The sequence below is a fragment of the Oncorhynchus masou genome, chromosome 11 (genome assembly GCF_036934945.1).
Source record: "Oncorhynchus masou masou isolate Uvic2021 chromosome 11, UVic_Omas_1.1, whole genome shotgun sequence".
Lineage (NCBI taxonomy): Eukaryota > Metazoa > Chordata > Actinopteri > Salmoniformes > Salmonidae > Oncorhynchus > Oncorhynchus masou.
In genome coordinates, this window is record NC_088222.1 from 22,029,416 (window position 1) to 22,055,737 (window position 26,322).

At 43.2% G+C, this 26,322-nt stretch overlaps 1 protein-coding gene across 4 annotated transcripts; it reads right to left on the reverse strand.

Moving 5' to 3' along the window:
• Positions 1–26,322, reverse strand: LOC135548315 (ARF GTPase-activating protein GIT2-like). Of its 4 annotated transcripts, none has more exons than XM_064977783.1 (20): positions 26,095–26,322; positions 25,433–25,566; positions 25,216–25,328; positions 24,906–25,011; positions 24,688–24,774; positions 18,288–18,418; positions 17,895–17,989; positions 17,477–17,522; positions 15,410–15,461; positions 15,243–15,315; positions 15,020–15,117; positions 14,762–14,873; positions 14,458–14,612; positions 14,200–14,352; positions 4,747–4,956; positions 4,469–4,558; positions 3,592–3,671; positions 3,254–3,427; positions 1,799–1,862; positions 1–1,539 (listed from the first exon to the last, which is right to left on the reverse strand). In XM_064977783.1, exons 1-20 carry the CDS (start codon positions 26,144–26,146, stop codon positions 1,330–1,332), a joined length of 2,235 nt encoding a protein of 744 aa, XP_064833855.1. In that variant the 5' UTR covers positions 26,147–26,322; the 3' UTR covers positions 1–1,329. The 4 variants fall into 4 exon arrangements, with proteins under 4 accessions (XP_064833855.1, XP_064833857.1, XP_064833858.1 ...); XM_064977786.1 differs by having other exon boundaries at positions 1,386–1,568; XM_064977785.1 differs by lacking the exon at positions 4,469–4,558.

Here is a 26,322-nt window from a genome sequence, read left to right on the forward strand (position 1 = left end):
TTGAGTTATAAAGTACAGTTTATTACTTTAAAAAGGCAGGTATTTAAACCACAAAGGCAATAACTATGACTTGTGTCGGGCTCATAATAACACTCAATGGCACACATAATTGATCATCACTCCCACATCCCTAGACAACACATGACTAATATAAAATAGTCCATATTACATATACAGAACCAATGCTTTTAACACATCTTAACACCGTATTAGTTGCACATGTTTGACCATTAGCAGCATAATCAAGACAATACAAGGCATGGGACACGCAAAGGCATAGACTGGGTTGAGCACCACACCCACACACAGAGAGAGAGATCACGAGCACAACTTATTGCCGGTGGATATATATGGAAACACATACCACCAAGATTAAAACTTCTTGCATGTCTTCAAACAGCACGGAATATATGAGGAGACTAACTGTTAAACATACATTTTATGAAAATAAATATTTTGTTAGATAGGTGTGAGATATTGTATTCATAAATATAATATAGATTAGGGTTGTATGAATTCAGAATATGTTTGTACATTTTCATAAAAAAAGAACACAAATTATAGAATTGGGGTTGGCCATTTTGAGTATCCCTTTGGGAGAGATTTAATTATATATTTTTTAAACACACAATAAAAATGTATATTGGGCATGTGTATGAGGTACATGTATATTAGAGGTATGGCTTCACCTTCTGCTCAAACTACAAAAAGAAAAATGAAACAATGGAAAACTGGCTTGGCTGTTGTCCTCACTTTTATGGCTTTAGTATAAAACATAGAAATGGCATTCATGGGAAATACCTTGACGAAAGCCTTGTAATGGACGTATCATGACTCATGAGGCAGTATTTCACTAACTTATGTTCAAAATCCCAATGTGTTTGGCATTGAATAAGAAGTTAAAAGCTAACTGCTTAAAATGCTGTTTGAAACCTTTGGACAGTCACGTGTCATTGGTGCATAGGGAAGAGCATCAAGGACAAGCACCCCAGCAACCACAGAAATGTTTAAATGTGTAACGTTGCAAAACTGTTTAGTAACTTCAATGTAACTGGAACGTCTCCAATGAGGTAAGCTCAGAGAGGCAGGTTGTCACACTCTAGCAATATTAGTATATTTAACAGACAAACCCATGGACAAATCCCTGGGTTGACCCATGTTTCTGAAGGTACATTTTCTGTAAACGTTCTTCACTAGAAATCTACTATGACCAATTAAGCATTTTAAATAAAAATGGAGGCATACAAATAATAACATAACGCAACACTGATAACTTGAAATTAGCCATATTGACATATCCAAGAGGGATGTTAGTCTTTGGGTTAAAAATCAGTTGCTGTTTTCTTTGGTTGTCACAGTGACGAGTTGTTTGGCAGCCTTGGCAATGTCATAGGCGCACTGGATGACCTGCTGCGTGACCAGCTGCATGTCGGAGGGGCAAGGGTCGTGGGGCGTGGCCTTCTGGCACTCCCCCTGGAGCCGGCTGGCACTGGAGGTGAGCAGCCGCAGGGACCCTCTCACTGTGTCAGAGTACGGCCTCTGAGGAGGAGGCAGGGAGGGGTCACATACTGTTGGCAAAACATAGGCAATAAACAGCCCTCAACACGAGAGTAATGGGCGGATTTACTGCCGTTGTGTGTGTGCTAAATTATCTCCACCCTGAAGAAAAGAGTGCAACATCTAACAGAACAACAGCTGCAAGACATTTATTTCCCATCCATGTTTACCAAACAAACAACCCTCACTGGCTCTTGCATACAAAGGAGGTGTCTCTGTTGTTGAGGTCATCCCAGCTTACCTTAGGAAACAGAGTGGCCATCTCCCTCACAGCCACATGGATCCTTTCTGAGCATGGTACAAAGCTGAGGGGGGTGGAGAAAGAGAACGTCAAGTAAGGGAGTGATCCTTTTTCCAACATAGATGTTAGTAGAAAACTCCGGCCCAGTTTTTTTTCAATAACATTGTTAAACAAATATGTAGAATACTTAGCCCTTGACCTCCTTACTATATGAAACACCTCTCAAAATAGCAGTCAGCCAGTGATATCCTGGTGGAGGTTTATTTGTGGACAAGTGAGAGAATGAGAAGCCCTGGCTAATGGCAGACAAAATAGAGAATATAGTGAATACTAAGTGTGTTCATTAATAGCAACCATGTGCTCCATTTAAGTAAATTGAACACGTCCTGTATTATTCCATAGACAACAATGTAGTGGAGGCTGTTAAGCCTTGACAATATCAACAATGAATGACAAAACACATGGCTTAAAAAGTAGGTCATGAAATACATCATAACTTTCCACCATTTCAAATCAATAACAATGCCTCCGTTATAACCCAGTAGCTAAGTGACTGAGAGGACGCATACAAATTGGCAGGTGTTCTTTGGTCCCCAGCTAGAGTGAGGTTTGGTACACAAGCACAAAAGCTAAGCAAATACCACACAGCTTTAGTCAAAGGGGGGCCAATAGTGAGGGTTTGTGTTAAAGACAACACAATCAAGTGGACTGTATGAACACTGAATGAATGCCAGTGTGAAAATGTCTCTATTTTTGTATTATTTTTTTTAAACATAGAACATAAATCCAAGCTTGAGAGCACAAATATTAACCAAACAGACAAATATTGATAAGGATAGCCTGTGTGTTGACATGTAAAAGCCCTGTAGGCCTATATTTGGCATTCCATAAGGGAATCTTTGTTTTCTGCCAGCTGCGTTTGACACAAGCCCTGCCCCTCAGCACACAGACAGAGAAGACCGTGACAGTGCCTGGGAGACAGGGACAGAGGCCAGAGTACCAGGAGCCAGGGGGGGTCTCTTCAGCACTCTCAGAGCAGGGCAGCAGGGTAGAGAGACAGCCCTGTCAGAGCAGGGCATCAGGCTGTAGAGACAGACACGTCCGCGGCCACCCCCCTCACAGCAGGGCAGCAGGCCAGAGAAGCAACCTAGACTGCCTGGCCTGGAGCTAGCCCACACCGTGAGGAAGGGAGTCAGACAGACAGGAAAACACAGGGAGGGGAGGACAGAGTGGGAATACAGGATAGTGAAAACAGAACTCAGGAGAACAAAAAGATAGAAAAACAAGATACAGGTGCTGGAAGGTTGGATGAAGGATCAATATATAGACAGCATCATTTCGTATATTTTGAACTGTAAGGGCAAGTTCCACATGAACACACAACCTTTAAGTCAACAGACTTTTTCTCTAACTGCTGATTGGTGTTTTCTGTGTTCTTATGACCCCTGACCTTACCTCTCATGTTTGTTCTCCTGTGCGGCCCTCAGCAGCTCCTGGATGTTCTTGGTGATCTGCTCTGTCTTACAGATGACGTCCTCGGTGAAGGGTAGGGTGGAGTCTGCCTCAGTCTCATCCTCCCCCTGATCTGATGTACTGCCGTCCCCCAGCCAACTGCTGTTCCTGCTCAGACTGCATTGGGAGAGGAGAGGTTACAGGGTAAGGAGCTCCCTCACTTGTGGATTGCTTTGTATAGGATTCACTGCCACATGATTACGTTCCTACATTTCACATACAGTATATTTCTCAAATATACAATATTTTTCTACTATAGAGATTTTAATCAAAAGTCCTACCCGGACTCCTCCAGTCCGGAGTGGTTTGGTGTGTTGTCATAGTCACTCTCCAGCATGCTCTGTCCCTCTAGGCTGCAACCCTACAATGGGAGGAATGATACAGTAAGCTTCCAGACAACCGTTGAATCTGGAGAGAGCATCTGAACAGCAGTACGGACATGTTACAGAGTTCTGAATGTGCTTGATGAAGCACACGTGCCAGAATCATGCTCTCTGAACCGAAAAAGCCATTTCATATTAAAACAGACCTCAATTGGTTTCAAAGCAGAAAGTAAAAAGCTATAGGAAGTTTGAAACCAGGGACCAGCTCCGTGTGGCATTAAGCAGTAGGTACAGCAGTGGGTGCTGTTAGTGCAAGCTTAAGATCAAGACATTCTGCTGTACGGGTAAAGGCTTCAGTACAGATGGTTCTCTACCAGTATGGCAGGTAAATAATACTAGTCACACTATCATCAAACATATATCAATTTGTATTCCTTGTCTGTTTCAACACCACTGTAGCCTTCTAACAGGATGTATGTTTCGGAAACATCATACCGTACATGTAGTGCTTTGGGGCCTTTGAAAACACACTGATGGCAAACACCCATGTTTAGCGCTGGCATACACAAAAAAATCATGTTTTTCAGGTACACTACACAACAGTGCTGGCTGGGGGAACAAGGGTCAATGAAGAACAGTAGCGGCAGCACGGTGGTGTATGCAGCCAGGCGATGCTGAGAGGAGATGCAGTGAGGTACAGGAGCAGTTAAAGGACAGAGGGAAGGAGGAGGTAATGGAGGACAGGGACAGTAGTGGACAAGCAGAGGGGATTGTCCACCCCTTCCCCTGGGGCTGCTGCCCCCACCCTCTCTTGAGGGGAGATTAATTACTTAACCCTTCGAGCTCTTTCATCCCGCGACCAGGACAGGGAGGAGGGGAAGGTAGGGAGGGAGGATGAGGCGGTCCCCAAAGGACCCCTCCCAATCTAGAAAGGGGTCAAATCAAGTTTACACATAAAGGGAGTTGACTATATTCTAGAGAAGGATGGGGGAGGAGATAAATTCACAAACAAAAACTGAATTACCGCAGACCAAAACTGCTGACAGCACCGGTCCACTGTGACTGTCCTAGAACAGTCCAGGAGGGAGTGGTGTGAGTGGTCTCTGTACTTACGTTTGTAGGGAGGGGCTGTATGGTGAGGCCGTCGCCACGGCAAGGAGGGTCACCCCTGTGGGGGTACTGCCTCATGCCCGAGCCTGTCTCGTACATGGACATGGGGCGGCCTCCGTGGACAGGGGGGTGGCCAGAGGGGTCCGGAGGGTGTTGCGAGCCCCTGGGGGCCTGCCATTGCAGGGTTGAGTTCTCAGTCTGCAGGGAGTTCAGCTGCAGGGGACAACAGTTCAGAACATCAGCTTTATTTCTGTGTAATAACTTAAATAACAGCCTATGGGTGAAACCTAGGGTGACCATAACATGGAGGATGTGATAGTATCAGTGCAGGTTTAGATGGAGACAAATCTCTCCATCCAGACTGTAAAAAAGGGAACCCATCCCTGTAGAAAAGGGGAACCCTGGCCAGCCAGAAAACACAGCTGCACTTCCACTAGAAAAAAATCTTGTTCGATCTAGATTCGTCTGTTCTTTCGACCAATCAATTGGTTGAACCTTTCCCTTATAAAGACACACCCACCACGTGTTTTAATAAAAATCAACTATATGTAGGCTACTGAGCTTTTCTAATGCTTTAACCACACTGTGATTAAATAATTAAGACACAAATGACTCAAGAGAGCCAGGCCATCCTCCAGCTGTTGCTGGCCTTCGCAGATTCTGCCATTAAGCTTCTGAAGTTGCAGGGAGATAATAGGCTACTCCAGAGGTTGTCCATTGGGAGTGCCAATTCATCTTCCCATTTCTACCAATCTGCATGCCAGTAATAAAGTCTTCATATCTCAAATTCATTGTGGTTAATCAATTCTAAAAAAGTCACAGTACCCCCTGTATATAGTTTCGCTATTGTTATTTTACTGCTGCTCTTTAATTACTTGTTACTTTTATTTATTTTTCTTATCCTTATTTTCTTAAATTGCATTGTTGGTTAGGGGCTTGTAAGTAAGCATTTCACTGTAAGGTCTACTACACCTGTTGTATTCAGAGCATGTGACTAATACAATTTCATTTGATTTTGAACTTGTATTGCCAACTATGTAAAAAATACCCTCCATGAAGCCAACAAATAAAAACATAGCAGCCCGCAGGTAGAAAATATCCTATAAAAGCACACTGGCTAAGCATGGCCTGTCTGCAAGGAACTTGAAACAGTGTATGAACTATTAACTTGGGTCTTGCCTGAAGCTAGCACGAGCAACATTGTATAAAATATACTGGGTCCTTAGAGTTTCCCATGCCAGTAAAGTAATCAGTTAGGCCTATTTTATGACGTTTCCACGGGATCAGAGCATGACATTTTTTACCACTTTCACGTGTTGATTCGAAAGAGACCTGGAAACGAAAGAGACCTGGAAACAATGAGTAACTATTGCCATTCTCAATGGATGTAAAAATAGACTTAATTTACTTGCTGTTTGAGGTGGAGAAAAAATTACTAAGAGAAGATAGGGGGCAGCATTTTCACATTCGGATGAAAAACGTGCCCAGAGTAAACTGCCTGCTAAACTGCCTGCTACTAAGATATGCATATTATTATTTGATTTGGATAGAAAACACTGAAGTTTCTAAAACTGTTTGAATTATGTCTGACTATAACAGAACTCATATGGCAGGCAAAAACCTGAGAAAAATCCAACCAGTGGGAAATCTGAGGTTTGTAGTTTTTCAACTCATTGCCTTTCTAATATACAGTGTAAATTGGGTCATATTGCACTTCCTAAGGCTTCCACTAGATGTCAACAGTCTTTAGAACCTTGTTTCAGGTTTCTACTGTGAAGGGGGAGAGAATAAGAGCTGATTGACTAAGAGGTCTGGCAGAAGTCCATGAGCTCAGTCACGCGTGTGGCCGTGAGAGTGACCTGTGATCCATTGCATTTCTAAAGACAAAGGAATTGTCCGGTTGAAACATTATTGAAGATTTGTTGAAAACATGCTAAAGATTGATTCTATACATCATTTGACATGTTTCTACAAATTGTAATATAACTTTTTGGACTTTGTCTGAACTTTCGCCTGGACTTGCCCGCGCCTCGTGAGTTTGGATTTGGAACTAAACGAGCTAACAAAAAGGAGTTATTTGGACATAAATGGACTTTATCAAACAAAACAAACATTTTTGTGGAACTGGGATTCCTGGGAGTGCATTCTGATGAAGATCATCAAAGGTAAGGGAATGTTTATTTCTATTTCTGACTTCTGTTGACTCCACAACATGGCGGGTATCTGTATGGCTTGTTTTTGTGTCTGAGCGCTGTACTCAGATTATTGCATGGTGTGCTTTTTTCATAAAGCTTTTTTGAAATCTGACACAGCGGTTGCATTAAGGAGAAGTATATCTTTAATTCTGTGCATAACATTTGTATCTTTATTCAAAGTTTATGATTATTTCTGTAAATTCTTGTGGCTCTGTAAATTCGCCGGATGTTTTCGAGGCACAACATTACTGAACATAATGCGCCAATGTAAACTGAGATTTTTGGATATAAATATGAACTTTATCGAACAAAACATACATTTTAACATGAAGTCCTATGAGTGCCATCTGATGAAGATCATCAAAGGTTAGTGATTCATTTTCTCTTTCTGCTTTTTGTGATTCTTCTCTTTGGCTGAAAAATGGCTGTATGTTCTTTTGTGACTAGGCTCTGAACTAACAATCAATCATATGGTGTGCTTTCGCTGCATCCAGGCTGTATCACAACCGGCTGTGATTGGGAGGCCCATAGGGCGGCACACAATTGGCCCAGCGTCGTCCGGGTTAAGGTTTGGCCGTCATTGTAAATGAGAACGTTCTTAACTGACTTGCCTAGTTAAATAAAGGTTCAATAAAAATATTAAAAGTTTACACACCCGACTCATTCAAGGGTTTTTCTTTATTTTTTACTATTTTCTACATTGTAGAATAATAGTGAAGACATCACAACTATTAAATAACACACATGGAATCATGTAGTAACCAAAAAAGTGTTTAACAAATCAAAATATATTTTACATTCTTCAAAGTTGCCACCCTTTGCCTTGACAGCTTTACACAAGCTTGGCATTCTCTCAACTAGCTTCAACTGGAATGCTTTTCCAACAGTCTTGAAGGAGTTCCCACATATGCTGAGCATTTGTTGGCTGCTTTTCCTTCACTCTGTGGTCTAACTCATCCAAAACCATCTCAATTGGGTTGAGGTCGGGTGATTGTGGAGGCCAGGTCATCTGATGTAGCACTCCACCACTCTCCTTTTCAACAGGACAATGACCCAAAACACACCACCAGGCTGCGTATGGGCTATTCTGGTTAGAGCCAGTTTGCACTGTTCTGTGAAGGAATTAGTACACAGCGTTGTGCAAAGATCTTCAGTTTCTTGATAATTTCTCGCATGGAATAGCCTTCATTTCTCAGAACAAGAATAGACTGACGAGTTTCAGAAGAAAGTTATTTGCTTCTGGCCATTTTGAGCCTGTAATAAAACCCACAAATGCTGATGCTCAAGATACTCAACTAGTCTAAAGGCGGCCAGTTTTATTGCTCCTGTAATCAGCACAACAGTTTTCAGCTGTGCTAGCATAATTGCAAAAGGGTTTTCTAATGATCAATTAGCCTTTTAAAATGAAAAACTTGGATTAGCTAACACAACGTGCCATTGTGGTTGCTGATAATGGGCCTATGTATATTTTCCATTAAAACAACTGACATTCCAAGCTACAATAGTCATTTACAAAATTAACAATGTCTACACTGCATTTCTGATCAATTTGATGTTATTGTAATGGACCAAAAAATGTGCTTTTCTTTCAAAAACTAGGACATTTCTAAGTGACCCCAAACTTTTGAACTGTAGTGTGTGGATATATACAGTTGAAATCGGAAGTTCACATACACTTAGTCATTAAAACATGTTTTTCAACCTCACCACAACTTTCTTGTTAATAACCTATAGTTTTGGCAAGTCGGTTAGGACATCTACTTTGTGCATGACAAGTCATTTTTCCAACAATTGTTTACAAACAGATTATTTCACTTATTCACAATTCCAGTGGGTCAGAAGATTACATACACTAAGTTGACTGTGCCTTTAAACAGCATTGAAAATTCCGGAAAATTATAATGGCTTTAGAAGCTTCTGATAGGCTAATTGACATAATTTGAGTGAATTGGAGGTGTACCTGTGGATGTATTTCTCAAGCCCCGCCTTCAAACTCAGTGCCTCTTTGCTTGACATCATGGGAAAATCTAAAGAAATAAGCCAAGACCTCAGAAAGAAAAATGGTAGACCTCCACAAGTCTGGTTCATCATTGGGAGTAATTTCCAAATGCCTGAATGTACCACGTTCATCTGTACAAACAATAGTACGCAAGTATAAACAATTCTCTTTTCGAGTTTTAATAATTCGATTATACCGTCCGGTAACCTGTCTCACCCAATGTGATACGGAATAACTATTATTTTTTACTTTGGAACACATTCAAGAACCTCCAGAAGCTAACCAGCTAATTAGCTACAAGCTATTTAGTCATTTTTAGCCACTGCTAGCGGCTTTTACCTTCCGCACAGACGCCAGCCCTGCTCTTAGCCTGGATATTACTCGCCAATCTACCAGTATCGGACTGTCTCTCCACAACAACGCCGGATTCCTGCCGTAATCCCTGAGCCACTACTTCTGATCCTCACAGCTAGCTCACAGCTTGCTAGCTCACAGCTAGCTTGCACCCTCCGTGGCACCCAGTACAGAAGCTATCCCTGAGGCCCACCTCCCGGCCTACTCAGCTCTTTACCCGAACCCCACTCATACACGGCTAGAGCCCAATACTCCACCGGATCCTTGCTGTAAACTCTTGACCTTGGCACCGGATCACCGCTGCTACCGATTGGCTATAGTGGCTAACGCCACTGCCACGAAGCTAGCACCAGTTAGCCGTGAGCCAGGCACATCTCCCGGCTAGCAAACAAAATTCAACAATACTTCTTTCGCCATCTGGCTTGGATTCCGTCGACACGGCGCCCCGCCACACCACAACGTCTGGTCTGCCGATGAATACTCCATCCACTGTGCCTTCAACCGGCCTCCGTCTGAGCAGACCACACCCGGGCTACAAACTTTAAACGGCGCGTGCTAGCGTAGTGGCGGCTTCCCTGTTCCATCTACTGCTGCCCCCTGGACACTATGATCACTTGGCTACATAGCTGATGCCTGCTGGACTGTCCATTAATCATGGTACTCCATTCTGTTTATTTGAGTTTTATCTGTCGACCCCAGCCGCGAACTCAGGCTCTGTGTGTAGTTAATCCGACCCTCTCTGCCTAGTCATCGCCATTTTACCAGCTGTTGTTGTGTTAGCTGACTAGCTGTTGTTGTCTCACCTGTTGTTTTAGCTAGCTCTCCCAATCAAAACCTGCAATTACTTTATGCCTTGCTGTATGTCACTCTCAAATATCAATATGCCTTGTATACTGGAGACCCTAGTTCCACTCCTCATACCACTGATACCTCCTTTGTCCCACCTCCCACACATGCGGTGACCTCACCCATTATAACCAGCATGTCCAGAGATACAACCTCTCTTATCATCACCCAGTGACTGGGCTTACCTCCGCTGTACCCGCACCCCACCATACCCGTCTACACATTATGCCCTGAATATATTTTACCACGCCCATAAATCTGCTCCTTTTATTCCTCGTCCCCAACGCTCTAAGCGACCAGTTTTGATAGCCTTTAGCCGCACCCTTACCCTACTCTGTTCCCCGGGTGATGTGGAGGTAAACCCAGGCTCTGCATGTCCCCAGGCACCCTCATTTGTTGACTTCTGTGATCGAAAAAGCCTTGGTTTCATGCATGTCAACATCAGAAGCCTCCTCCCTAAGTTTGTTTTACTCACTGCTTTAGCACACTCTGCCAACACTGATGTCCTGTCTGAATCCTGGCTTAGGAAGGCCACCAAAAATTCAGAGATTTCCATACCCAACTATAACACTTTCCGTCAAGATAGAACTGCCAAAGGGGGAGGAGTTGCAATCTACTGGAGAGAGAGCCTGCAAAGTTCTGTCATACTTTCCAGGTCTATGCCCAAACAGTTCAAACTCCTAATTTTAAAAATTAATCTCTCCAGAAATAAGTCTCTCACTGTTGCCGCCTGCTACCGGACCCCCTCAGCTCCCAGCTGTGCCCTGGACACCATCTGTGCATTGATCGCCCCCCATTTAGCTTCAGAGTTTGTTCTGTTAGGTGACCTAAACTGGGATATGCTTAACACCCCGGCAGTCCTACAATCTAAGCTAGATGCCCTCAATCTCACACAAATCATCAAGGAACCCACCAGGTACAACCCTAAATCCGTAAACATGGGCACCCTAATAGACATTATCCTGACCAACTTGCCCTCCAAATACACCTCTGCTGTCTTCAATCAGGATTTCAGCAATCACTGCCTCATTGCCTGTATCTGCTACGGGTCCGCGGTCAAACCACCACTCCTCGTCACTGTCAAACGCTCCATAAAACCCTTCTGCGAGCAGGCCTTTCTAATCGACCTGGCCCGGGTATCCTGGAAGGATATTGACCTCATCCCGTCAGTTGACGATGCCTGCTCATTGTTTAAAAGTAACTTCACCATCTTAGACAAGCATGCTCCGTTCAAAAAATGCAGAACCAAGAACAGACATAGCCCTTGGTTCACTCCAGACCTGACTGCCCTCGACCAGCACAAAAACATCCTGTGGCGGACTGCAATAGCATTGAATAGTCCCCGCGATATGCAACTGTTCAGGGAAGTCAGGAACCAATACACACAGTCAGTCAGGAAAGCAAAGGCCAGCTTTTTCAAGCAGAAATTTGCATCATTTAGCTCTAACTCCAAAAAGTTCTGGGACACTAAAGTCCATGGAGAACAAGAGCACCTCCTCCCAGCTGTCCACTGCACTGAGGCTAGGTAACACAGTCACCACCGATAAATCCGTGATAATCAAACTTCAACAAGCATTTCTCAACGGCTGGCCATGCCTTCCTCCTGGCTACTCCAACCTCACTGCTCCCCCCCCGCAGCTACTCGCCCAAGCCTCCCCAGCTTCTCCTTTACCCAAATCCAGATAGCAGATGTTCTGAAAGAGCTGCAAAACCTGGACCCATACAAATCAGCTGGGCTTGACAATCTGGACCCTCTATTTCTGAAACTGTCCACCGCCATTGTTGCAACCCCTATTACCAGCCTGTTCAACCTCTCCTTCGTATCATCTGAGATCCCCAAGGATTGGAAAGCTGCCGCGGTCATCCCCCTCTTCAAAGGGGGAGACACCCTGGACCCAAACTGTTACAGACCTATATCCATCCTGCCCTGCCTATCTAAGGTCTTCAAAAGCCAAGTCAACAAACAGATCACTGACCATCTCGAATCCCACCGTACCTTCTCCGCTGTGCAATCCGGTATCCGAGCAGGTCACGGGTGCACCTCAGCCACGCTTAAGGTACTAAACGATATCATAACCGCCATCGATAAAAGACAGTACTGTGCAGCCGTCTTCATCGACCTGGCCAAGGCTTTCGACTGTCAATCACCATATTCTTATCGGCAGACTCAGCAGCCACGGTTTTTCTAATGACTGCCTTACCTGGTTCACCAACTACTTTGCAGACAGAGTTCAGTGTGTCAAATCGGAGGGCATGTTGTCCGGTCCTCTGGCAGTATCTATGGGGGTACCACAGGGTTCAATTCTTGGGCCGACTCTATTCTCTGTATATATCAATGATGTTGCTCCTTTCCTTCCAGTTCTCTGCTGCCTGCGACTGGAACGAATTGCAAAAATCTCTGAAGTTGGAGACTTATCTCCCTCAACAACTTTAAACATCTGAGCAGCTAACCGATCACTGCAGCTGTACATAGTCCATCGGTATATAGCCCACCCAATTTACCTACCTCATCCCCATACTGTTTTTATTTTATTTACTTTTCTGCTCTTTTGCACACCAGTATCTCTACCTGCACATGTTCATCTGATCAGTTATCACTCCACTGTTAATCTACTAAATTGTAATTATTCACTCCTATGGCCTATACACAATGTATATAAATATAATTTTTTTCTACTATGTTATTGACTTGTTTATTGTTTGTTTACTCCATGCGTAACTGTGTTGTTGTCTGTTCACACTGCTATGCTTTATCTTGGCCAGGTCGCAGTTGCAAATGAGAACTTGTTCTCAACTAGCCTACCTGGTTAAATAAAGGTGAAATAAAAATGTGAAAAAATAAAAATACCGCTCAGGAAGGAGACACGTTCTGTCTCCTAGAGATGAACGTACTTCAGTGCAAAAAGTGTAAATCAATCCCAGAACAGCAGCAAAGGACCTTGTGAAGATGCTGGAGGAAACCGGTACAAAATCTATATCCACAATAAAACGAGTCCTATATCGACATAACCTGGAAGGCCGCTCAGCAAGGAAGAAGCCACTGCTCCAAAACTGCCATAAAAAAGCCAGACTACGGTTTGCAACTGCACATGGGGACAAAGATCATACTTTTTGGAGAAATGTCCTCTGGTCTGATGAAACAAAAATAGAACTGTTTGGAGTAAAAAAGGGGATGCTTGCAAGCCGAAGAACACCATCCCAACCGCGAAGCACGGGGGTGGCAGCATCATGTTCTGGGGGTGCTTTGCTGCAGGAGGGGAAATTATGTGGATATATTGAAGCAACATCTCAAGACATCAGTCAGGAAGTTAAATCTTGGTTGCAAATGGGTCTTCCAAATGGACAATGACCCCAAGCATATGTACAAAGTTGTGGCAAAATGGCTTAAGGACAACAAAGTCAAGGTATTGGAGTGGCCTTCACAAAGCCCTGACCTCAATCCCATAAATGTGTGGGCAGAACTGAAAAAGCGTGTATGAGCTAGGAGGTCTACAAACCTGACTCAGTTACACCAGCTCTGTCAGGAGGAATGGGCCAAAATTCACCCAACTTATTGTGGGAAGCTCCCTGAAACGTTTGACCCAAGTTAAACAATTGAAAGGCAATACTACCAAATACTAATTGAGTGTATGTAAACTTCTGACCCAATGGGAATGTGAAAGAAATAAAAGCTAAAATAAATAATTCTCTCTACTATTATTCTGACATTTCACATTCTTAAAATAAAGTGGTGATCCTAACTGACCTAAGACAGGGAATTTTTACTAGGATTAAATGTCAGGAATTGTGAAAAACACAATAGCCCTGATCTGGTCATGAAGGACACCCCCAGACTATTGTTCTCAACTTCTCATGAGAAAACAACAAACCAGCTGCTTCCTTGAATTAGCTAAATGTTCACGTCATGTATGGATTACAATCTGAATTTGTCCCCACCCAAGCACATCCAGTTATATATATATATATATATATATAAGTACCAGCCAAAAGTTTGGACACCAACTCATTCCAGACTTACTGTGGGAACAGTTAGTTGTTATAATGCTCAAGTCATAAACATACCTTGCTCTGCATCATCCGGATCTCCTCACTCAGGTGACAGTTGACCTTGAGCAGCTGCTGTATCTTGGCCTCGGAGGCTGTGAGGGCGCTCTTCACCTCCATGAACTCCTGTACTGTGATGGGTCCATCAGACAGGTCAGACGACTCCGAGCTCTGAAGCATGGGGAAGCAGGATGGAATGGAGAGTTGAATGAATAAGTCGATCCAATGTGAATGGTAATGAAAAACGATATTAAAAAACTACAAATATGGTGATACCTTGGTCCTGTCATCTTTCCCATTCTTCCCAGAGGCGGGTTCCCGCTCTGGATCTTCATCTGACGCCACGCTGTCATAATCTGGTTGGTCTTCATTATCCTGGTTATCACTCCCATGACGGCTGCCGATTCCCTTCAAGATGAGCTCTATGTCCTCTGAGGAGAGAGAGCAACAGTCAGGTGAGTGGACCACGCAACAACCATGCCCTAGTGGGTACAGTAATGAGCTTTGTTCTAATCAGGTGCTGGATCAAATCACAAATAGCCCATTTGAATAAATGTAGCTTCAGATTACTGTACTATACCTCTGGGACTGTCACAGGAGTTCCCCCGTTGCCGACGTTTGGCATCAGTTAAAATATCAATGACGAGTGTTGCAAATTCATGTGCATTGAACCTTGCTAGCTTCTGTCTGCCCTGCAAAACAAATGACAAAACAATATTATGACGCAGCAGTGCTGAAAGTGTAGGCTCTTCAATCAAATGCATAACATTTACCTAAAGGCTTGGGAAAGAGAAACCAAATTTGATATAATGTTGAAAGACATTTTTAGGTGACTTGCTTGGTTCCTGGTGGATGAGTATTCGGGGTTGACAGGGAGGAAAGGCACCAAAGTTGTATCTGTTACCAGAGTGCTGTGGTTCTGAGTCACGAGCCACACTGATACAGCAAAGACAGAACAGAAATAAAAATGATTTGTTTTGTTAAAATCACACTAATAATCTATTAAAACACCTAATGATACATTTATCAAACACTACAAACATGTCAAATGTCAGTTCAACCTGCATCAGTTTCTCTTCTGTCCACTTCATCATAAACGTCCATGGCAAGCTCTTCAAACTGATGGTTAGTGAGCTGAAATCACAAGCCACAGTAAAATCGCATCACTGGTATGTCGAAAAGGACCATAATAAAACCATGTTTGGAAAAAATATATACGGTCACTCACAGACTGGAGTTTTTTTTTTGCAGCTTTTGCAAATTCTGACAAATCCAGACTGCTGTAGACATAAAAATAAAATATATACAGTGACTAACTACATTTTGTTTGGTTACAGCTTTATTCTAAAATTAAAGTGTTTTCCCATCAAATCTACACACAATATCCCATAATGACAAAGAAAAAACAGGTTTTTAGAAATGGCTAATTTATATACAAAAAATAAGAAATCACAATTACATACACCCCCAGTCAAAGGTTTGGACACACCTCATTCAACATTCTTTCTTTCTTTTTTACTAAAATAAATATTTCACATTCTTCAAAGTAGCCATACTTTGCCTTGATGACAGCTTTGCACACTCTTGGCATTCTCTCAACCAGCTTCATGAGGTAGTAACTTGGAATGCTTAAAGGAGTTACCACATATGCCGAGCACTTTTCCATCACTCTCATTCTTGGTTAAATAGCCCTTACACGGCCTGGAGGTGTGTTGGGTCATTGCCCTCTTGAAAAACAAATGATAGTCCCACTAAATGCAAACCTGATGGGATGGCGTATCACTGCAGAATGCTGTGGTCGCCATGCTGGTTAAGTGTGCCTTGATTTCTAAATAAATCACAGACAGGGTCATCAGCAATGCACCCCCAAACCACCTCCTCCATGCTTCACGGTGGGAACCACACATGCGGAGATCATTCGTTCCCCTACTCTGCATCTCACAAAGACACAGCAGTTGGAACCAAAAATCTAAAATTTGGACTCATCAGACCAAAGGACAGATTTCCACCGGTCTAATGTCCATTGCTCCTGTTTCTTGGCCCAAGCAAGTCTCTTCTTCTTATTGGTGTCATTTAGTAGTGGTTTCTTTGCAGCAATTTGACCATGAAGGCCTGATTCATGCAGTCTCCTCTGAACAGTTGATGTTGAGATGAGTCTGTTACTTGAACTCTGGTTTTATTTGGGCTGCAATCTGAGGTGCAGTTAATTGCCCATTTCTGAGGCTGGTAACTCTAATGAACTTATCCTCTGCAGCAGAGGTAACTCTGGGTCTTCCTTTCCTTTGGAGGTCCTCGTGAGAACCAGTTTCATCATAGCGCTCAATGGTTTTTGTGACTGCACTTGAAGGTACTTTAAAAGTTCTTGAAATATTCCGGAGTGACTTGACCTTCATGTCTTAAAGTAATGATGGACTGTAGTTTCTCTGCTTATATGAGCTGTTCTTGCCATAATATGGACATTTTATTTTTTACCAAATAGGGCTATCTGCTGTATACCACCCCTACCTTGTCACAACACAACTGATTGGCTCAAATACATTGAGGAAAGACATTCCGCAAATTAACAAGGTACATATGTTCATTGAAATGCATTCCAGGTAGTACCTCATGAAGCTGGTTGAGATAATGCAAAGAGTGTGCAAAACTGTTTAGGCAAAGGGTGACTACTTTGAAGAATCTCAAATATATTTGGATTTGTTTAACACCTTTTGGTTACTACACATGTTATTTCATAGTTATGTTTTCACTATTATTCTACAAATGTAGAAAATAACAGAAAAACCCTGGACACCTACTCATTCCAAACTTTTGACTGGTATTTTTGACACACACACACACTAGGGAGTCAGGCCCAGCCAATCAGAATGTGTTTTTCCCCACCAAAGGGCTTTTATTACAGCAAGAGATGCACCCCTCCCCCCTCAGACAATCCCGCAGGTGAAGGTGGTCCTGGGCTGGCATTGTTACACGCATTCTGCGGTTGTGAGGCCAGTTGGATATCAGTTTATATAGTTAATTCAAGACATAACGACTTAAATGTAATAACTATAGACAACAGTTGACATACTTACAAATTTCTTTTCCATCAAGATATGGCAGGAAAGAGATAAACAAGGATGGTTTGATAAACGCATTATGTTTGAACTTTTACTAAACCATAGGATGGATACACACAGCTGGCTTTATCAGGACATTGAGAAGAGGTTTTTGTAAAATGCCACTGAAACACCATGTCTCAACAGCATTCCATTCCCATTCTCCATAAGCATGCCATCATGTTGGGTTCAGTTCTTACCTGTCAGCCATTTGTGGGATTATGAAGTGTTGTCCATTCCTATGATCTAGTAGACAAACAGTCAGATTAAAACAACGGATATTTACATTAAGAATTTAGCACAGAGCCCCCAACAACAGGCTTTGATTATTTGAATTAGCTGTGTAGTCCTAGGGCAAAAACCAAAACGTGCACCCAGGGTGTGCCCCAGGACCGAGTTTGGGAAACCCTGATTACTCTTATCCAGAGTGACTTACTGGAGGAATTACGGTTAAGTGCCTTGCTCAAGGGGAAAAGATCAGATTGTTTTCACCTAGGAATTCAAACCAGCGCCCATTTGGTTACTGGCCCAACGCTCTTAACCGCTAGGCTACCTGCAGCCCATATCAGGGTTCAATTATTCACCATGCCCCTGTCAATGAGTCTTCTCCACTCTTACCTGGCCTTCTCCCACAGAGGTAAAATGCCAGGCGGTCTGTGAGTTCATACTGGATCTCTACCAGTCTGTCTGCCAGCTCCTGGTGGCCTGCTTGTCTGATTGGAACATGAATAAAAGGTCATGAGTCTTTTCCACATCAATATAAGTGACGGTGAGGTCAATGCATGTTTACTGTAAATGCCAACCATAGCACTGTATTTTAGACCTCTTTACAATAAAACCCACAGGTGGTAAAGTTTCAGTTTATTCAGGATCTGTAATAATTTACATCAATCTTCTAATAAATGTAAGTACTAGGCAGCCTCATAAACCGTTTCTGGGAAAGAGTTGTCACACCATCAGCGGTAATGGATCGCTCAAGTGCAGTACAAAAGAGTATGAAGATTACTTTACCTTGCGTAGTCAACAGGGGTCTTACCCCCTGTGTCTAGGGCACCAGGATCCGCCCCATACACAGCCAGCAGCTCTGCTTGTGACACCTGACATGCCTTAGCTGCTACATGCAGTGGACTGTTTCCTTTTTCCTGAAGGACAAAACAGGACACACCAGCCCAATACAATGAGACACTGGACAGGCCACACCACCCCCAACACAATGAGACACTGGACAGGCCACACCACCCCCAACACAATGAGACACTGGACAGGCCACACCACCCCCAACACAATGAGACACTGGACAGGCCACACTACCCCCAACACAATGAGACACTGGACAGGCCACGCCATCTCAATTTAATGAGAGACTGGACAGGCCACGCCATCTCAATACAATGACACACTGGACAGGCCACGCCACCTCAATACAATGAGACACTGGACAGGCCACGTCACTTCAATACAATGATACACTGGACACTGTGTGGGCACTGGTGCAATAGCGTGCAGGCTTTTATGTATTGATACATTTCAGGCAACTGAGTGGATTCCATGATGGCGCCGACAGAGATGGTCACCTCGCTTCGCGTTCTTAGGAAACTGCAGTATTTTTTTATTTTTTTTAATGTATTATTTCTTACACTGTTACCCCAGGAAATCTTAAGTCTTATTGCATACAGTCGGGAAGAACTATTGGATATAAGAGCAACGTCAACTTACCAACATTACGACCAGGAATACGACTTTCCTGAAGCGGATCCTCTATTTTGACCACCAGGACAATGGATCGGATCCCAGTAGGCCACCCAAAACAACAGCGCCGCAGAAAGGGCAGACGGAGCGGTCTTCTGGTCCGACTCCGTAGACGGGCACATCGCTCACCGCTCCTGAGTATGCTACTCGCCAATGTCCAGTCTCTTGACAACAAGGTAGATTAAATTCGAGCAAGGGTTGCCTTCCAGAGACGTCAGAGATCATAACATTCTCTGTTTCATGGAAACATGGCTAACTCGGGAGTCTGTAAATCCATCTGGTTTCGTCAGGCATCGTCCTTTTGTTCACCTGAACTAAAATTCCTTAACAACCAAGTGCCGACCGCATTATCTACCAAGATAATTTTCTTTGATTATAATCACAGCCGTGTCTATCCCCCCTAAGCAGACACCTCGACGGCCCTGAAAGAACTCCATTGGACACTATATAAACTGGAAACCACATATCCTGAAGCTGCATTTCAAGTAGCTGGGGATTTTAACAAAGCTAATCTGAAAATAAGGCTCCCTAAATTTTATCAGCATATCGAATGCGCGCCCGGGGCTGGCAGCATTCTGGATCATTGCTACTCTAACTTCCACGACGCATACAAAGCCCTCCATCGCCCTCCTTTCGGCAAATCTGACCAAGACTCCATTTTATTGCTCCCAGGCTATAGACAAACTAAAACAGGAAACACCCGTGCTCAGGTCTCTTCAAAGCTGGTCCGACCAATCTGATTCCACACTTCAAGATTGCTTCAATCACGTGGACTGGGATATGTTCCGGATAGCCTCAGACAACAACATTGATGTATATGCTGATTCGGTGAGCGAGTTTATTAACTTCTAATGGCTTGGGGGCGCTATTTTCACATCAGGATGAAAAGTGTGCCCAGGCCCAGAAGCAAAGATATGCATATTATTAGTCGATTTGGATAGAAAACACTGAAGTTTCTAAAACTGTTTGAATGATGTCTGAGTATAACAAAGCTCATATGGCAGGCGATAACCTGAGAAAAATCCAACCAGGACGTGGGAAATCTGAGGTTTGTAGTTTTTAAAAAGTGATTGCCTATCCAATATACAGTGTAAATTTGTTCATATTGCACTTCCTAAGGCTTCCGCTAGATTTCAACAGTCTTTAGAACCTTGTTTCAGGCTTCTACTGTGAAAGGGGAGCGAATAAGAGCTGTTTGAATCAGGGGTCTGGCTGAAAGCCTTGAGTTTAGTGACGCCCGCGGCCGTGAGCACGAGCTCTGTTCCTTTTCATTTCTAAAGACAAAGGAATTGTCCTGTTGAAACATTATTAAAGATTTATGATAAAAACATCCTAAAGATTGATTCTATACATCATTCGACATGTTTTTAACTTTTCGTCTGGACTTAATGCTTGCGCCTTGTGCATTTGGATTAAACGCTCTAACAAAAAGGAGGTATTTGGACATAAATGATGGACTTTATCAAACAAAACAAACATTTATTGTGGAACTGGGATTCCTGGGAGTGCATTCTGATGAAGATCCTCAAAGGTAAGTGAATATTTATAATGCTATTTGTGACTTATTGACTCCACAACATGGTGGGTATCTGCATTAGAGGTTGACCGACGATTTTTCAACGCCGATAATGACACCGATTATTGGAGGACCTAAAAAGGCGATACCGATTAAAATCGGCCGATTTTTTTTTTATTATTTGATTTTTGGGGGGGGGGGGGAATTTGTAATAATGACAATTACAACAATACTAAATGAACACTTATTTTAACTTAATATAATACATCAATAAATTCAATTTAGCCTCAAATAATGAAACCCGTTCAATTTGGTTTAAATAATGCAAAAACAAAGTGTTGGAGAAGAAAGTAAAAGTGCAATATGTGCTATGTAAGAAAGCTAACGTTTAAGTTCCTTGCTCAGAACATACGAAAGCTGGTGGTTCCTTTTAACAGGAGTCTTCAATATTCCCAGGTAAGAAGTTTTAAGTTGTAGTTATTATTGGAATAGGACTATTTCCCTCTATACTATTTGTATTTCATTAACCTTTGACTATTGGATGTTCTTAAAGGCACTTTAATATTGCAAGAGTAACAGTATAGCTTCCGTCCTTCTCCTCGCTCCTCCCTGGACTCGAACCAGGAACACAACTACAACAGCAACCCTCGAAGCAGCGTTACCCATGCAGAGCAAGGGAAACAACCACAGGCTCAGAGAGAGGGACGTTTGAAACGCTATTAGCGCGCGCTAAATAGCTAACCATTTCACTTCGGTTACACCAGCATCATCTCAGGAGTTGATAGGCTTGAAGTCATAAACAGCGCAATGCTTGATGCACAACGATGCGCTGCTGACAAAACGCAAAGAAAGTGCTGTTTGAATGAATGTTTACGCACCTGCTTCTGCCTACCACCGCTCAGTCAGATACTTAGATACTTGCATGCTTAGTCAAATTATATGCAACGCAGGACACGCTAGATAATATGTAGTAATCTCATCAACCATGTGTAGTTAACTAGTGATTATGATTGATGGTTTTTTATAAGATAAGTTTAATGCTAGCTAGCAACTTACCTTGGCTTACTGCATTCGCGTAACAGGCAGTCTCCTTGTGGAGTGCAACGAGGGAGAGGCAGGTCGTTAAAGCGTTGGACTTGTTAACTGTAAGGTTGCAAGATTGGTTCCCCCGAGCTGACAAGGTGAATCTGTCAATCTGCCCCTGAACGAGGCAGTTAATCCACCGTTCCTAGGCCGTCATTGAAAATAAGAATGTGTTCTTAACTGACTTGCCTAGTTAAATAAAGATTAAATAAAGGTGTAAAAAAATGATGTAAAGAATCTGCAAAATCGGTGTCCAAAAATACAGATTTCCGATTGTTATGAAAACTTGAAATCGGCCCTAATTAAAATCGGCCATTCCGATTAATCAGTCAACCTCTAATCTGTATGGTGGCTGAGCGCTGGACTCAGATTATCGCATGGTGTGCTTTTGCCGTAAAGCTTTTTTGAAATCTGACACAGCGGTTGCATTAAGGAGAAGATTCCTGTAAATTGATGTGGCTCTCAGCAAAATCACTGGATGTTTTGGAGGCACAACATTACTGAACATAACGTGCCAATGTAAACTGAGATTTTTGGATATAAATATGAACTTTCTCAAAAAAAACATACATGTATTGTGTAACAAAGTCCCATGAGTGCCATCTGATGAAGATCAAAGGTTAGTGATTAATTTTATCTCCATTTCTGCCTTTTGTGACTCCTCTCTTTGGCTGGAAAATGGCTGTGTTTTTTTGTGACTAGGCGCTGACCTAATATAATCGCATGGTATACTTTCACCGTAAAGCCCTTTTGAAATCGGACACTGTGGTGGGATTAACAACAAGTTTCTTTAAAATGGTGTATAATAATACATGTATCTTTGAGGAATTTTAATTATGAGATTATTGTTGTTTGAATTTGGCGCCCTGCACTTTCACTGGCTGTTGTCAAATCGATCCCGTTAACGGGATTTCAGCCGTAAGAAGTTAACAAGTGCATCAGTGATGTTGAACCCACGGTGACTATTAAAACCTTCCTCAACCAGAAACCGTGGATTGATGGCAGCATTCGCGCAAAACTCAAAGCGTGAACCACTGCTTTTAATCATGGCAATGCAACCGGAAACATGACCGAATACAAACAGTGTAGCTATTCCCTCCGCAAGGCAATCAAACTAGCTAAGTGTCAGTAAAGAGACAAATGTGAGTCACAATTCAACGGCTCAGACACGAGACGTATGTGGCAGGGTAAACAGTCAATGACAGATTATAAAAAGAAAACCAGCCCCGTCGCGGACACCGACGTCTTGCTCCCAGACAAATTAAACAACTTCTTTATTTGCTTTGAGGACAATACAGTGCCACGGACACGGCCCGCTACCAAAACATGCGGGCTCTCCTTCACCGCAGCCAACGTGAGTAAAACATTTGAAAGTGTTAACCCTCGCAAGGCTGCCGGCCCTGATGGCATCCCTAGCCGCGTCCTCAGAGCATGCGCAGACCACCTGGCGGGTGTGTTTACGGACATATTCAATCAATCCCTATCCCAGTCTGTTGTTCCCACATGCTTCAAGAGGGCCACCATTGTTCCTGTTCCCAAGAAAGCTAAGGTAACGGAGCTAAACGACTATCGCCCCGTAGCACTCACTTCCGTTATAATGAAGTGCTTTGAGAGACTAGTCAAGCATTATATCACCTCCACCCTACCTGACACCCTATACCCACTCCAATTTGCTTATCGCCCCAATAGGTCCACAGACAACACAATCACACTGCCCTAACCCATCTGGACAAGAGGAATACCTATGTAAGAATGCTGTTCATCGATTACAGCTCAGCATTTAACACCATAGTACCCTCCAAACTTGTCATTAAGCTCGACCCGCCCTGTGCAACTGGGTCCTGGACTTTGATGGGCCGCCCGCAGGTGGTGAGGGTGGGAAACAACATCTCCACCCCGCTGATCCTCAACATTGGGGCCCCACAAGGGTGCGTTCTCAGCCCTCTCTTGTACTCAGTGTTCACCCATGACTGCATGGCCATGCCCGCCTCTAACTAAATCATCAAGTTTGCAAACGACACTACAGTGATTACCAACAACGACAAGACAGCCTACAGGGCCCTCGGAGTGTGGTGTCAGGAAAATAACCTCACACTCAACGTCAACAAAACAAAGGAGATGATCTTGGACTTCAGGAAACAGCAGAGGGAGCACCCCCTATCCACATCAACGGGACAGGAGTAGAGAAGGTGGAAAATGTTAAGTTCCTCGGCGTAAACATCACGGACAAACTGAAATGGTCCACCCACACAGACAGCGTGGTGAAGAAGGCGCAACAGCTCCTCTTCAACCTCAGGAGGCTGAAGAAATGTGGCTTGTCACCAAAAGCACTCACAAACTTTTACAGATGCACAATCGAGAGCATCCTGTCAGGCTGTATCACTGCCTGGTATGGCAACTGCTCCGCCCACAACCGTAAGGCTCTCCAAAGGGCAGTGAGGTCTGCACAACGCATCACCGGGGGCAAACTACCTGCCCTCCAGGACACCTACACCACCCGATGTCACAAAAAGGCCAAAAAGATCATCAAGAACAACAACCACCCGAGCCACTGCCGGTTCCCCCCGCTATCATCCAGAAGGCGAGGTCAGTACAGGTGCATCAAAGCTGGGACAGCTTCGATCTCAAGGTCATCAGACTGTTAAAAAGCCATCATTAACATTGAGTGGCTGCTGCCAACATACTAACTCAAATCTCTAGCCACTTTAATAATTAAAAATGGTATGTAATAAACGTATCACTATTCACTTTAAACAATGCCACTTTATATAATGTTTACATACCCTACATTACTCATCTCACAGGTAGATACTGTACTCTATACCATCTACTTTATCTTGTCTATGCTGCACGGCCTTGACTCATCCATATATTTGTATGCACATATTCTTATTCATTCCTTTACACTTGTGTGTATAAGGTAGTTGTTGTGAAATTGTAAGATTACTTGTTAGATATTACTGCACGGTATTTCGCTATTCTCGCATTAACATCTGCTAACCATGTATGTGTCCAATAAAATTGTATTTGATTTACAGACTATTTTATATTTTTTTGACATACCGGGTGGAAGAAGTTGGCCTGGGCTCCCAAAGACAACAGTCTCAAGCACGTCTCCAGGTTCCCAGTCCGAACACTGGAGTGGAGTTGCTAGAGTGTTGGCCAAAGGTAGGTTTGGTTAGCTAACAGATAATAAAAAACAGTTGATAAATTGGTGAATTAATGAGCTCAATGGCAATGAAGCCTGCAATCCAGGGCATGGTCTGGCTGCAATCTCTCACCTTACTGAGGTCCTTTGTGGTGACACTGTCATCCTCTCGACAGGGCATTCGATGGACATACGCCAGCATCTGATATTTGGCCTTGATGAATTCAGTTTTATGGGGACTGTGAAGGGAACAGAAAATCACACTTACAAACCTCAGACTGTCCAGGCAAACCTGACCCCAATGGCACTTTAATACAACATAGAGTCCAACAATGTGAGAGTGATAGATCATGGTGAGATGAGATACCCAGATTTGTCATCACATTGGTTTAAAATGATATTGTTTAACCTTCAACTAAAAGTTTGAAATGTGCCCCACTCACTGGACTCTGTCCTGGGGGTTGGCCTTGCGTTTCCCACTCGTGATAGACGAGGGGTCCAGAAGGCTGTGCTCCCAGATGGAGTTGGCCCCATTGCTGTACAATTTCTGAACCATCTACAAAGGAAGCAAACAATACAACCAATTGGTAAGGGAAAACAACAATTGAAGAAGTTGACTGTGCTTGAGCGTCAGTATAGCTGCTTGTGTGAGTTGCTCACCTGTAGCTGGGAGGGTGGCCATGGTGTATGAGTCAGGTGTCGGACTTGGGAACTGTGTCGGCCCAGACCTCGGTGGACGCTGCAGCACTCATCACAGATCAGCACGCCCCTGTTCACTGAGGCCCAGCACGGGCCTGGGACACACACAACCTTTAGACTCAATATTACCACAAAGGCTCCGAGTCCACACAAACCATTTAGACTAAAAGAGAGTCACATCATTCTGCATGCATTCTTTTTCAACCCTAACTACAAATGTCATAATTTTACTTTCACACAGCCACAAACGAGATACACCCAAACTAGTTTGCAAGCTAAAGTTATAAAACAAAGACTATTGTAAAGTCTAGATGGCATAAACTAACTAGCAACAATAACAAAGTTAAGGGCTACCAGCTGCTAACTAGCAACAAACAGCTAAGGTTAGCGGACTTCCCCATTCTTCTTGGACATTGTCATACTAGCAGCTAGTTTAGCTTGCAAGCAAAGCTATGCGTTGCTGAAACTACAAGCAATCAAACATAATATGAATCCATTTGAAAGTGAAAATAAAGCAAGCAAATATTAAAATAGCTTGCGTTACCATTACATACAACTGCTAACATAAACTAGCTTTCATGCTACCTAAATTCCTAAGGCTAGCCAGCAATCGTTTAGCTTACCCTGGGAGCTACAATCAGCGCAGACCTCTCTGCTCCGCAGCCGCTTTGACATCCCTTTTTACTTTAGGTAGCAAACTAGTTGTTTGTATACAGAAAGTCCTTTAAACCCTCCGTTTCAAACAGACACTCATGAGACAGTTTACACTACTGTACAACGACGAGGTCAGAAAATTTGATGAGGAAAATGCTAACTGTCTAACGTTAGCTTATTATCTTCTTCTTCTTTGA